The following is a 14,249-nucleotide window of genomic DNA, read 5'->3' as shown; positions in this document are numbered from 1 at the left end:
AACTGCGCGACGGGAGAAGCTCCGCGGTGCCGCGCGTCTGGAAGGTTCCAAAGAGCAATGTTTCATGTGCCGCCGAAGGCTGCGACGTTTGAACTACAGCTCCACACGCTGACTGCAGCAGACACCTGGAGGCAAGCCAGATAGGGAAGAGCGAGAAGGGAGGACGGAGTTAGAGGCAGAGGGGGGAAATGATGGAGGCAGAGAGAGAAGACGAAGAGGGGGGAGGAAGAAAAAAGAAAGAAAACGACGAGAGAGAGAGAGAGCGAAGGTCGACGACGGGGATTGTATTTGATAGCCCGCGAGTTGTGGTTTTCCCTCAGTTCCCATTAAACAGACAGGAGTGACAGGTGCAGGTCGGAAACACTGGAGGCCTCAGCCGCCAGACCAAACAAACACAATGCGATGGGGGTGGGAGGGAGCTAAGTGCATGCTTAACACTATATCCATTTCATCACAATTGATTGAAATAGGCAGGGAATGGCCTGCCTGACCAAATCCTCTTATCCGATTTGAAGCCATTAATCATCACTGTCTCATGATGCAATTTGGGAAAACCAGTCATTTCTCCGTAGCAAGTAGGCCCAGGGAGACGGGTGTTTTGGCTCGCACACAGATAGCATGTTGTTGGACCTTACACCGCTAATGCCCTTATCGCATGCCTATAAAACTGAAGGGATAGCTTTACTGCTGCTGGTTATGCTGCTGCTTATTAGGACCGTGTGGCTTATTGGATGTTCAATGGTGTCAACTCTTGCCCCCTGTGGCATGCTGGCACAGTGCATTGCACTGCTGCCTATACAGCAGGAAGGTCCTGGGTTCGATTCCCGCCAGGGGTGCTGTTGGTACCATGCTCTGGCGGGTTATCTCCCAATGAGGGGCCATTCTGTGTGGAGTTTGCATGTTCTCCGCATGCTCACATGGGGTTTCCTTCTTGTAGCACATCACTGGACAAGCCATGATGAGTTAAAAGCAGAGAACCCATTTCAACAGCCACCATCAGAAGAGGGTGTTTGCATGAATGCGCGATGAAAGATTCTTCTTCTTTGCCAATCAAAACAGACAGGCCTTTGCTCGGTTTATGCCGGCTATCAGGGAATTCTCCAAGGAGACCAACTGGTCAGATGCAGTTGGAAATTGCCCGCAGGCAGGCCATTCCCTGCCTATTTGGAAATTGCCCGCAGATCATAAAAAATACATGCGTGCACAAACACATCCCACTCCTGTATCTACCATCACACATGCACACATGGACACACATATATACGTATACAAGCTCAAAGTTCAACTTTAGACACTCAAAGGGGAGGTACACGCCCACGTGGCGATCACACAAACAATGCCATCTGTGAGCTTCACTGTTGGTACAGCTCGGGAAGGACGGCGCACGAGCAAACAAGGCCGTTCTCCAAGGCTGCGCGAAAGGTGAGCCACTCCCCTGGAACGGGGCCAGCAGGTGCATTTACGACGCCTCATTCATTAGTGATGGCCGCGTCTTCCAGTTACATAGGCGAACATTGTCTCATATCTGTCACCTGCCTTTTCCCCCAGCCGCCACCCGACGCGCACGCGCGCATGTGTCGGCCTGCCCTGAAGCGCCGCTCGAATGCGGCGCCATTTAAAGGACATCATGAAATGAGAATGACAATACCTTATGACCGCCCCCCTCCCACACACACACACACACACACACACACACACACACACACACACAAGCACACACAAGCACATACAAGAAATGGATTGACCCACATGTTTGTTTTTTTTTTACCATGGGGACAATACCAACGGCTATCAGTGGGAGTGATGTTACAGGCTATTGAGAGGTTACGTTAATGAAGATGGAGCGGTGGCTGCCATGGCTACGGCCTCGCCTCTATTAAACCGGCATGACCTATGAGCCCGGCGCTACGAGACTTGAAGCTCCTGTTCTTGAAAATGCCCCTGGGCTGGGCCACAACTGATAGAGACATTCTCCAGGGCGGTTACATATTCACTTGACACTGATAAGAATGGTGGCACCGTAACAGGGAAAAAAACAGCATAAAAATGCAAACAACCCTTGACAAATTGGTTGTCGCGGTACATAAAGCACACAGACACACACACACACACGCACACACACACACACACACAGACACACTGGCTGCAGAAGAAATGACGGGCGGAGTTAACAATATGAATCAATATTTTAACACAGCTTGTGCTCCATCGCTCGAATCTTTCCTTTACACCACGGAGATTGCTTTCAGGTTTTATTAGAGGGTGAAGTCATCTTTCCTCGGTTTCCAATCTGCCCGCTCCATATTAACCTCTGACCCCCAGTCACCTTTGACCCCGAAAGCGGGTCCCACGGGACCCCCGGGTGGAGCATCCCGGGCCCATGTCGCGTAGCAGGGGCAAACGGCTGATTCTGCATAATGGATGAAGTGCCGCTATTGAAACTGAAACAAGAAGGACAAAGGGAAAGACTATACTTGATTGTAACCGTTTTATGACCCGTCAAGTCTTTCAACACTTTTTTTTTTTTTTTTTAATTGGTGCGGTGCTGCGTTGAAACATTGCATAACGAACTCTACGAGTGTGTACGCAAGAACGCGTATGTCGGCCGTAAATACAGCGGCGACGCACAAGTTGGTCGTATAGCGGTGAATATTATACTGTATGTTTATGTTTGGACAATGTCTCTTATTCCTCTGGACATATGCCACACACACACGCGCACACACACACACACAGTCTTTTTCACACATGCTCCGGCTTATCTAATTCTTGTGACAGATTTAGGCCTTTGTGCCGTCTCCTCCAGTGTTACATAATCTTCAGGGTGAGGAAACATCCTGTGTTTGCGGCGGCGGGGGGGATATATAAAAGAGATTAAAATGAATAGACTCCAGTGTGTTCCAGATTAGGTGAGTTCTGAGTCCGCTCATGAGATCACATGGAGACGGCAGCATCACCTCAAGCTCTGTGCGGCAAACGCCGAACCGGGGGGGAGGGAGGAGGAGGAGGAGGAGGAGGAGGAGGAGAAGGAGAAGGAGAAGGGGGAAAACCACTTCAGATTCACCCCTCTCCCCCCCCCCCCTCGCTCCCCATGATCCTTTGCTCTCTGTGTCTGCGTACGACGAACGAGAGGCAGGGGCCGTCTGGCGCTGGGGCGAGGGTACGGGGACGCTCCCTTTCCCTCCCGGGCACCGCGGGACGGTTCCGAGCGGATCGGGCCGTTAGCAAAGCCCCCCCCCCCCCCCCCCCCCCCATCAGTGGGGCAATTACACCTCAGGATTCCCGGCCACTTGACACGGAGCCAGACGTGAACGCGCCCCGCCGCTTCCTCCGTGGGCCTACGGTGACTCGCGAACCCAATAAAGGTCTAATTCTAAAGCGCACTTGTAGCACGCTCCACACGTCACAGGTTGCAGATGGTATCGCTGCAGAAGGGACGGAGCGGCGACGCCGCGACGTCTGTGAACCCATCACCTTGGGCGCCGGTGGGGACGCCGCTTATAAGCACGCGTACGTCTGCAACACACACACACACACACACACACGCCCGCCCGCCCGCCCGCCATGCCGGCAGCGCTGCCGAGCACTACGGCGCCCTGGCAGCGGGCTTCTATAGAGACAGAATGCAGCGGCGGCTGGGACCGAGCGAGTGACGCATTGCAGGTACAAACGGACCAATCAGGGCGCGCTACTCCAGCCCGCGACGTGCCGCGCCGCGTCACCGAGTAGCGGAAAGTATTCGTGCGCGCCGCCCTAGAATGCCGACCGCCTGCGCCTTATTTTCGATTATCCGCTTGGAAACGCGCGCCGGGATCGCCGACGGGCGCTCACGCCGCAGTGAGTCGCAGCGCGATTTATTTAGCTGAAAAACACGCCGTTGCGTGTGTATTTTTAGAGGTGGCGGAATAAGGAAGTCGGCGGAGGGATTCGAAAAAGGGGCGGGGTTAGGAGACAGCGGTTAAAGGCGCGTCCAGCCGCCCGCTCCCAGCGCATAAATACGTTGCAACCGGCGAATGAGGAGGTTTTGGTCGTTTACTCTGGTCACTTACGGACTTAACCGAAGCCCCCATCGCTCAACCCTGCGACGACATGGTAAGAAAGACGCCGCGCGGTTCTTCCGACGCGGACGATCCGCCGGCCCGGCGGCCGCCGATCCTGCCACATTTGGGGCCGACGGCGGCCGCCGGACAACCAGTTAGTTGGCAACCGCGACGGCCGCCGCACACTCGTTTGTTTCAGGGATGCTCGCGTTGACCGCCGACCGCCGGGTGCGTAACGTTAACGTCGCGCCCTAGCGGGTGGGGCGGACGCCGCGGTGCCGGCGGCTTATTTAAAAAAAAATATAAAAAATAAAAGTGAAATCTGGGCAGTCGACCGTTGCTGTTCGTCTTGGCCGCGGTGGGGTTTTCCCACGTTAGTCGCCTCACGGGTGCACGTTTTGGCCCGTGCCGATGGGACAGCCGAGCGGACGTGTTTTGCTGCTCCGGCGGACGGTTACCGCCAAAGCGAACCGTTACCGGACGCGGCGGAGCGTACGCCGACTCGAACCACCCCCTCGCCCGCCCCGGCACGTCCTTTCACCGAATGTTATCCAGCCATGTGTTAAAAAAATAAAAAATAAAAATGCGTCTCTTATTCATGTATTGGAAGTTCGTCCAGTACAGATGTCGGTGTTTCATCACTCAGACCGGACGTTATCTTGCTGGAGATGATGTTCTGCGCCCCGAGAGACGTGTATTGAATGTAGTTGATGACAGTTGGTAAATGCACTTTTTGGATTGCGGCTGTTCAGGAGGTGTGGGCATGGACACTTGTCAATTTTCTCATCTTTTCCTTCCCTCCTAGGCTGACCAATTGACAGAGGAGCAGATTGCCGGTAAGACGTCGATGTATTGAGTTATTTCTGCCCCCTCTTCCCCTCCCCCTCCCCAGCCTTGGCTCTCTTGTGGCCTGTGATATGGATCCCTGACGTCCCTGGCTTTGGATTTTCACGTTTGCCTTTTAAGGCTTTGCACATGACTCTCCTTCACCATTAAAAAAACAAAAAACAACAACAACAAAAAAAAACAACACAACAATGAATGAACAGGCTGTTTCCTAGGCCGTCCTGGCGCCCGAGGACTCCCGAATGGAAACCTCTTTGCATGTGCATGGTTGCCATGTAATAAATGATGTAATCGTCAGAGCGGTGTGGTCTGCTCGGAGGTTGAAGCTAGCTCTGCATCCTCTGCGTCGGGTGTGTTCTCTGGGTGGAGCGCCGGGGTGGAAGGACGCTCTCTCGGTGGTGACTTGATGGGGCTTGTAATTGCTGCAGGTCACTCCCGAAGAACCAGTACGTACGTTATTCCGCTGGCTCCAATGCTCTCCTTGTTTTGGCGTGTTACCCTCTTTGCGGTCGCTTTGGGCCTCGACGTGCTCGTTCGGCCGGTTCAAAACGTGGCAATTCTTCAGCGGCACCCTATTGTTTTCACACAATGCATTATTCAGTGGCGCTGCCGGTCTAGTTGGAGCAGAATAATGGAACGTCGATCCTGCGAAGCCTGTTGTTGGATTTAAGTGTAAAACTATTTTCCACAAGACGGATATTGTTGTGGCTGCTTGTAGACACCCTATAGGGTGCAGGTAGAAATTTATCGTAGTTTCTGATCAAAAGGGGTGTTTCCCCTTGCATGTTTGATTCCCACGATTCTCAGCGCGAGCTGCCACCACATACTGACTGTAGGCCTTGTTAGATTTGTAATGGTACTACAATCTTGTAAAACACATGGGGTTTTCTTATTTGTTGTTTTTTTTTTAATGGTGGTGGTGAAGAACACTAGCTTGCTGTTCATTCTTAAGGTTACTCTGTGTCCTTGTTTATCCAGAAACTTGTGCAGTTGTTACTGGAAACACACCTGCATAAGTGGAGTGTGTGCAGTTTAAATAGGTCTCGCTCTGATATAATCCCCTCCAGGCCATGAGTTAATTTCACATTGGTGTAATTGTAAATGGCGTGCTATGTCATATCATTGGGCTTCTTTAGTAAATGGATATTCAATTTGACGTGTTTATAAAATGGACTTTGCATGTATTTTGCTCTCTGGATTTTATTTCTAGTCATTGTTGGTTCTTGCGCTGCCATACTAAACACAATTCCACTTTGTATTTTCTCACATCAGAGTTCAAGGAGGCATTCTCGCTTTTCGACAAGGATGGCGATGGTACCATCACAACCAAAGAGCTGGGCACAGTGATGCGCTCGCTGGGACAGAACCCCACAGAGGCAGAGCTGCAGGACATGATCAACGAAGTGGACGCCGATGGTGAGGGCTTCAACTCTTCAGCTTTAAAATACCGTATTGCCCGCGTGCTCGGGCCCCGGCAGGAAGCGCTAACAGGTTTCTCTTGGACTCAGGTAACGGAACGATAGACTTCCCAGAGTTTCTGACAATGATGGCCAGGAAGATGAAGGACACAGACAGCGAGGAGGAGATCAGAGAAGCATTCCGTGTCTTCGACAAGGTAAGAGCCCCATCCATCGCCCCTTAAACATGCGAGGATGTTCTAGTTTTGTACGCGGTGGCTGACTGCTCTGCTTCCAGGACGGTAACGGCTACATCAGTGCAGCTGAGCTGCGTCACGTGATGACGAACCTGGGGGAGAAGCTAACCGACGAAGAGGTGGACGAGATGATCAGAGAAGCAGACATTGACGGCGACGGACAAGTAAACTATGAAGGTTGGTTGCTTGTAGAGGTTTAATAAAACAATTGAATGGGATGTGACGGGGTGACCCATTTATAACATTGTGGTAAGAGACTAGATATCAGCTAGGGTTTTGGTTATTGTCATATGGTGATGTAGTCAAATTGGTTGTCATAAATGCTGGATGACCATATAGTAATGCAATTGTCTGAACTTCATAGACTGTTAGCTGTTGTAATCAAATGCCTCTGACCCTTGTGTATAAATATCTTATGAAACCACCAGTACTCATCTCCGAAATATCCTAAAACCATCCATATCTAAGTATTGCTCAAATGAAGATGTGATATTTGGGTGGCAACGTTGCCCAGCGCTACGCCGAGCACCAAACTAAACACAACTCCTTCTTCTTTCTTTTGCAGAGTTCGTACAAATGATGACGGCGAAGTGACGGCCTTGTACAGATTTCTTATATACATAATTTGCCTTTTTTTCTTTGTGTAATTTATCTGTAAAATCTTAATAGCCCCCCCCCCCCCCCTTTCGTCCCTGCCCCCTCGCTGTCCAAAGGAACTGCATGTAAACTGCGTAGGCTCTTGTCCCCCATGTCCCTTTCTTTTGCTGTCATGGTGTTTTGGAGTGACGGAGCGCCCGTGGAGGCCTTTAGCAGGCCGGAGAAGTCGGAACCTTCCTCTCATGCGGGGCCCGGGGCCCCCTCCACGCATGGTTGTCACTTGGCAACACCGTTGGCATGGAAACGATGTGGAGAAGTTAAAACTCTGCATGGACTCTACGGACAAAGTATATATATATGGAAAAATTTCTCAGCGTTGCACTACCGCAAAAAAATGACACGGGTGTATCTCCTCGGTACTCGTACAAACTCTTTTTGTATCTGCTGTTCTATATATACCAGAAACGACTAATCTTACTATGCTTTTTAATGTTTTACTCACAACTTTTAATTTGTTTTGTTTTTTCTTTTCTTTCTTTTTTTTTTTTTTCAAATGGCCTCTGGCCATGCCTCAAATAATCCATTCCAAGTTGTATATTTTTGTTTTCCAATAAAAGTTACAATCTACCCAGATTTGAAAATTGTCTTGTTTTCTCAGTTAATTTGTATACACTTTTGTAAATTGGGCGGTATGCTTTTCTTTCCTTTTTGTTTTCTTTCATTGTTTTTTTTTCTTAATCAGTTCACATGGGAAATGATGTTTACCATTGCTAGTATCCCTTTATAAATGCCCCAAACTACTGAGAGGAACATCAGCCAATGCCTCTTAATGTTTGAACAATTTCAGATGAAATAATTGTGCTTAAAACAAAAGCTTAGAGTGGGATCAAAGGCTTCTATTTTTCAAGTGTGTGTGTGTGTGTGTGTGTGTGTGTACGATGGTATGGCTCGATGGCCATGTGGCGTCTGCCTCTGCTGGCACGGCACCCAGACGCCCTCCTGTCTTAGTTGGCGCGTGACCCTGGTTTCAGAGCGGGAGACGTCGGAGAAACTAATGACGTAAATAGAGGTGTACCTGTTCCTGTTTTTCTTTCTCAATATTGAGTTTGTTACAGTAGCTTGCAGAGATACTAAGTTTATCATTTTGATGAATTAAAGAATAAAGCTCTATTGTGGACCTCTGACCTGCCTCCTGTATTTGATCCTTAACGTATGTATACAGGTTTTATTTTAATGAGCATTTGATTGTTTTAATGTAATTCATATCTTGGTGGTGTGGAAAATTCTTTAAGCCATGCCATAAAGCCCTGATAAACCAATATCCAATACCCTATATATTGGATTTATTTGAAGGTAATTAGAAGTACCTTTGTGATGGCTTCCTGGAAATTAATATTTGTGGCTGGGGAAACTCCTCTGAAGACTCAACAATTAAAAGTATAGTAGGAAATAATCAAATAGTATTTAATATTTCAAAGTACAACAGTTAATAATTATTGGAAGACAGCAAGATGTTTTGAGTTAAAGCTGGTAACCACGATGAACAGGAAGACATAGGTAAGATCATTTTCGTTGTGTGTGTGTGTGTGTGTGTGTGCGCGTGTCTCTGTCTCCTCATGCACCGGTCACATGAGAGTTCCTTGACGAGCAGCATAAACATGGATCCTGAACTTCTCTGAATCATATGTTCCACGTATCCTAGCAACAGGGGCGGATGCTGTGCTTTCGCTCCCAGAGAGATCGCAGGCTTCTGATGATGGTCCGGAGCACTGCTGTGCTGACGGTGTGTGTGTGTGTGTGGAAACATCACAGCAGCCCTTCAAGAGGCCCAATATGCCACAAAAGGTGACATACTTGAAACAATGAAAGCACCGGTTTGAATGTTTTTCTCCAAGCAAGGACATCAAATCTGCAGAGACAGCGCTGCCACTCCCAGACTGCTCCAGGAAAACAGATGAGGCTCCATAATATAAATTTATCATTATCATAAACAGTAATTTGCTGCCAATTCACTGATCATTTGCAGTAGTTTCCCTAAGACAGAGAAGCCATCCTCCCAACAATGTTAAATATTTACATATTACAAATACAGAAACATATGGCAACACATGGGCACTGGTAACTGAGAGACACTTGGTATTATCTGTTATGTTATTCGACACGTAAATATTGTCCTTCCCTCATAGAACCAGACACATCGGTTTGTCTAAATTTAGCCCGTGGCCTGGCTGGCTTGTTTAAAAAATTGATCGACGGTGGAGTGGCTGCTATAGTAACGGTCACAGTGAGGCCGTGGTCGGGCGTCAGTGGAGCCCAGACGCTGGACCCGCAGCACAGCGCCAGTTTAAGAGGAAGTCTCGAGCGCCCTGACCATGTCCAGGAGACGAGGTGTGACGGAGAAGGTGAGGATATTTCGGGCGATATTAAACACCGCCGAGCTCTGTGCGCCCAATCGGAAAGAACACATAAAATACTATCTGCTATACCAGCAGTGAGACATCGTATCCTCGGGCTCAAAACCCCCCAAAGGTCTTCAAACAGTCTGTTGTGTCACGTTTCACGTTTTTCCTTTCAGGGCGATACAAAGAGGGACCTTTATGGCCGAGGACGCTGGTTGCTGGAAATGGTGAACGTAAGTCCCTGTCATTGTGTTATGGCACAGAAGGTTTCAAACCTATTTAGATAACGGTAATTTTGAAATTGCAACCAGACTGCATGAAAGAATAGCACCATATCACACATCACATCGCATTTGTCTACAAAATATGACCATACACAAACTCATCTCTCAGCCTCAGTGGCCTTAGGGATGTACCATGTAATTAAAATGTCAGTGATTTCAATCAAATAACCTTTGTGGCAGTCTTTCTACCATATTATTTCTCTCTATCTCTCTCCACGTTAGATCTGTTGCACTTTAAAAGCATATCATATAGTGTCCGCGGCAGGTCTTGTGGTAGGTCTTACAATCTATCAAAAATGGTCCAAGGAAGGACAACCGGCAACCAAGGCTCATTGATGCGCGTAGGGAGCAAAGACTGAGGGAGGGAGCGAAGGCTAGCCCGTCTGGTCCGATCCCACATAAGAGCTACTGTAGCAGAAATTGCTGAAAAAGTTCATGCTGCTATGATAGAAAGGTGTCAGAACACACAGTGCATCACAGCTTGCTGTGTATGAGGCTGTGTAGCCACAGACCGGTCAGAGTGTCCATGCTGACCCCTGTCCACCACCCAAAGTACCTGTAATGGGCACGTGAGAATTGGGCCATGGAGCAATGGAAGAAGGTGGCCTGGTCTGATGAATCACATTTTCTACTACATCATGTGGATGGGTCTGATTAGGTTCCGATCCGATCGAGCATCTGTGGGATGTGCTGGAACCACAAGCGCGATCCATGAAGGCCCCACCGCACAACTTCCAGGACTTGGGTTTAATGTTGTGGTTGACTGGTGTGCGTGTGTATATATATATATATATGTGTTCAAATCCTTTGATGGAGGAACAATCCCGATCTCTCACTTCCATCTCAGGATACACCCGTCCCAGGTCACTACCACCTCACTAGCTTCTTAGAGGAAGCTGACCTGAACCCAGTCAGGAGGACCTACGGGTTTAAAGGCCCGGGCAGGGATGCCCAGACCAGGGTGGTGCGTCAGGGGGAACTGCTGCTGCCTGGGGCCTATGACCACCGCGACTCCACCCAGGAGATTCTCAAGCGCCGGGCCTCCTACTCCTTCAAGAGCTGCCCCCGGCCCGACCCCCTCACCCTGGGCGTCAGGGACAAGGTCAGATTGGGGGATCCCATTGTTATGCTGTTGTATCATTTCATGTACATTCACCAATTTCGTGGTCTATACCAATTATTTTGGGCATCTGCTGTGCTATGGTAGCACACTGGGTCCACTGGGTAGAATCCCTGCAAGCACTAGTCCATGGTTATGTTTTGACAGTGCATTTAAAGCGGTCACGGCAACAATTATGTCGCTCAACAGCACACCCGGAGTTCCCAAAAATGTGAGGTGCTCTCGAAGGGAGGAATACAACAAAAGATACGACCTAATGGGGGAGGGTGCCGGGGCCGGCTCTAGCCATTTTGCCGCTCTAGGCAAACTGTCGACCGGGGGAAGGCATGGTGTTGGATGCATTGACAAGTCCTTGCAGTTCTAATGAAGGACAACAAATCAAATCATTATTTCTAAACAATCATGTGGCAGTTTCGCCTGCCACACTCAACCGTGTGATCAGGGACCTCCGGCACAGAGACATGGACAAAGGCGTAGAAAACACACAAGTTTATTGTGGAGAAGGGACTTAATAGAAGAAGCCCCGGAGCAGATGGGCACAGGTCATGACAGGGCTCCTCTCTCCTGAGTGTGTGTGGGGATGGGGGTTTTACCTGTTGCTCGTTAGACCAACCAACAAGCAACAGGTATGCAGCCACTCTGATCCTGGGTCCCCAATTATCTAGATCCAGGTCAGGTGTGGCTGCTCAAACCACACCATCCCCACACCCGGATCACCAGGGCATATTCTCTGTCTTTTTTTTGGTCTTCTACACCAGGATCTAAAGACGTCCCCATGTGACTACAACGTGACGGAAAAGACGGCGGGGAAGACTCCTTGCACGTAAACAACTCTGCCTCAGATCAGCTGCCGCGAATCCTGCCTTGATCACCAAATTGTTCCCCTTCATCCGTCTTCCCACCCTCGCTCGTTTCCTCACAACACGAGCAATCAGGGACCTGCCCTCTCATTTCCTCCGCCTGTGATCGCTCGCGGCCTCCTCTCTTTCTTCTTTTCTTCCAGCAGCTTCTCTTTCTTTTTTTATTTTCCTTCAGCATCCTCCTCTCCCCTCTGTTTTGCAGCCACGCGGCGTTTCGGTCTGCTGTGCAGCGGATCAGCTTTCCACCTGTGAGTATCTAGTCGCAGACAGCTTATTATGATCGCTCTTTCCATCGCCCGAAAAAAGGATAGATTTACAATGAACTTCTTGAACAGTTTTTGGTTACACAATATGTATCTGCAGCGTTATGTGGTGCGACTCGATGTTTACCCTGGAGGGTAAGAAAAACACAACGCAGCGTGTCATGCAGATCAGAGTAAGGATGAATCATTTTTCCAACCTCTCTCCCCTTTATTTAACAGCAGCTCAATCAAGGAAAAACATGTTTATGAGGGAAAGATTTTCTCAAACCCTTTGCCATGATAAAAAAAAAAATACCCCTAAAGAATGAGTGAAAAATAAATAATAAATATATCTACACTTTTTACTCGACTACATTTCCAACACAGACTCATTACTACTTACTAAGTCTTAAAAACTGAGCGCTGACTCAATGAAAGTGCTGATTTGGGATTTCTAATCAATGATTTGAGCTCCATATCCTTGAAAATAGTCTGACAACACCTATACTATTGTATTTAGCGAATTGTAATCAGGATCTGCATGAAAACTTGTCCGTACTGTAGAAAAAAAGGCAGAGTAGCACTTTATATGGTTATTATAGACCCTATCTATAATATCAGGGCACTGGATATGACAAGTACTTTTACTTTTAAGACCAAGTACTTAAACACTTCAACTTCCATAGATAGGTCAGGGTTAGGGTCAACTCCAACCAAAACGTCTATGTGGCACTTCCACTTCCACTAGGGTCACTTCCTATCGCCTTCTATATTCCAGAAGGTTTTTCTCTCTCTTTGCCTTTGCCTCGGCCCACCCCACCACACCGCACCACGCCGCCCGCGCCGCGGTGGCTGATGGGTATTTGAGCCACACTGGCAGCTGCCGGGTGTTGACAGAGAAGTAAAGGCGGTGAGAAATCCCCAGGGTGTTATTACCGCCCGAGACCGCGGTGGCCTGCGGCTTTTAGCGGTATCATGAGCGACTCCCTGACAAGTTTATTGTCAAAGGTTAAGAAGCTAAACAAATCCCACGGCGACTGTTAGGAGGACCCACCGGTCATTCACACTGGCAGATGACCCGATGGGTGAGAAGATGAGTAGAAGGGGATATTAAAGTGGGGTAATAATGGCTCATAATGGTTATATACTCACTTGGAATAGTCACTGTGCCCTCAGCCCGAGATGTCGGAGAAAGGAAGTTATTTTCCAATTGGTCAGCCAAACCGTCCTGTCCAGTGGGCCGGAGGTGTGTGTGTGTGTGTGTGTGTGTGTGTGTGCGTGTGTGTGTGAGAGTGTATGTGTGTGTGTGTGTTTGTGTGAGTGTGTGTGTGTGTGTGTGTGTGTGTGTGTGTGTGTGTGTGTGTGTGTGTGTGTGTGTGTGTGCGTATTGATTTGACTCGCTTTCTACACCACGTTCCAAATTATTATGCAAATTGGATTTAAGTGTCATAAACATTTCATTTTTGGTTTTTCAATTAAACTCATGGATGGTATTGTGTCTCAGGGCTCTTTGGATCACTGAAATCAATCTCAGACACCTGTGATAATTAGTTTGCCAGGTGAGCCCAATAAAAGGAAAACTACTTAAGAAGGACGTTCCACATCATTAAGCAGGCCACAGGTTTCAAGCAATATGGGAAAGAAAAAGGATCTCTCTGCTGCTGAAAAGCCTCAAATAGTCAATGCCTTGAACAAGGTATTAAAACATTAGATATTTCACGAAAACTTAAGCGTGATCATCGCACTGTGAAGAGATTTGTGGCTGATTCACAGCACAGATGGGTTGGTGCAGATAAAAGCATAATGAGGAAGGTTTCTGCCAGACAAATTCAAGGGATTAAGAGAGCAGCTGCTAAAATGCCGTTACGAAGCAGCAAACAGGTATTTGAAGCTGCTGGTGCCTCTGGAGTCCCACGAACCTCAAGGTGTAGGACCCTCCAGAGGCTTGAGGTTGTGCATAAACCTACTATTGGGCCACCTCTCACCAATGCTCACAAGCAGAAACGGTTGCAGTGGGCCCAGAAATACATGAAGACTCATTTTCAAACAGTCTTGTTTACTGATGAGTGCCGTGCAACCCTGGATGGTCCAGATGGGTGGAGTAGTGGATGGTTGGTGGATGGCCACCATGTCCCAACAAGGCTGCGATGTCAGCAAGGAGGTGGCGGAGTCATGTTTTGGGCCAGAATCATGGGGAGAGAGCTGGT

General features: G+C 48.6%; 2 protein-coding genes across 2 annotated transcripts in view; both read left to right on the top strand.

Moving 5' to 3' along the window:
• Positions 1-3,975: 3,975 nt before the first annotated feature.
• calm2a (calmodulin 2a (phosphorylase kinase, delta)) lies at positions 3,976-7,770 on the top strand. Its single transcript, XM_080016619.1, has 6 exons — positions 3,976-4,092; positions 4,846-4,876; positions 6,159-6,302; positions 6,395-6,501; positions 6,582-6,717; positions 7,106-7,770. The coding sequence occupies exons 1-6, from the start codon at positions 4,090-4,092 to the stop codon at positions 7,132-7,134; spliced, it is 450 nt and encodes a 149-aa protein (XP_079872745.1). The 5' UTR covers positions 3,976-4,089; the 3' UTR covers positions 7,135-7,770.
• Positions 7,771-9,438: 1,668 nt separating this feature from the next.
• The window catches only part of stpg4 (sperm-tail PG-rich repeat containing 4), an 8,664-nt gene continuing 3,853 nt past the window's right edge, over positions 9,439-14,249 (top strand). Inside the window, exons 1-5 of the mRNA XM_080017048.1 lie at positions 9,439-9,539; positions 9,713-9,769; positions 10,668-10,922; positions 11,699-11,763; positions 12,003-12,048. Of these exons, the coding sequence (XP_079873174.1) occupies positions 9,510-9,539; positions 9,713-9,769; positions 10,668-10,922; positions 11,699-11,763; positions 12,003-12,048 (453 nt within the window). The 5' untranslated portion in view covers positions 9,439-9,509. The remainder of the gene's footprint in view (positions 9,540-9,712; positions 9,770-10,667; positions 10,923-11,698; positions 11,764-12,002; positions 12,049-14,249) is intronic.

Source organism: Zeus faber, assembly GCF_960531495.2.
Source record: "Zeus faber genome assembly, chromosome: 16".
Taxonomy (NCBI): Eukaryota; Metazoa; Chordata; class Actinopteri; order Zeiformes; family Zeidae; genus Zeus; species Zeus faber.
The sequence above is the reverse complement of the archived record's forward strand: the minus strand, read 5'-3'. Positions and strand labels throughout refer to the sequence as shown.

What these genes read in the sequence shown, in the direction of transcription:
- calm2a (XM_080016619.1), top strand. An exon ending in CATTCCGTGTCTTCGACAAG is followed by an intron (nt 6,502 to 6,581) that starts GTAAGAGCCCCA and finishes CTCTGCTTCCAG; the next exon opens with GACGGTAACGGCTACATCAG. An exon ending in CGGACAAGTAAACTATGAAG is followed by an intron (nt 6,718 to 7,105) that starts GTTGGTTGCTTG and finishes TTTCTTTTGCAG; the next exon opens with AGTTCGTACAAATGATGACG.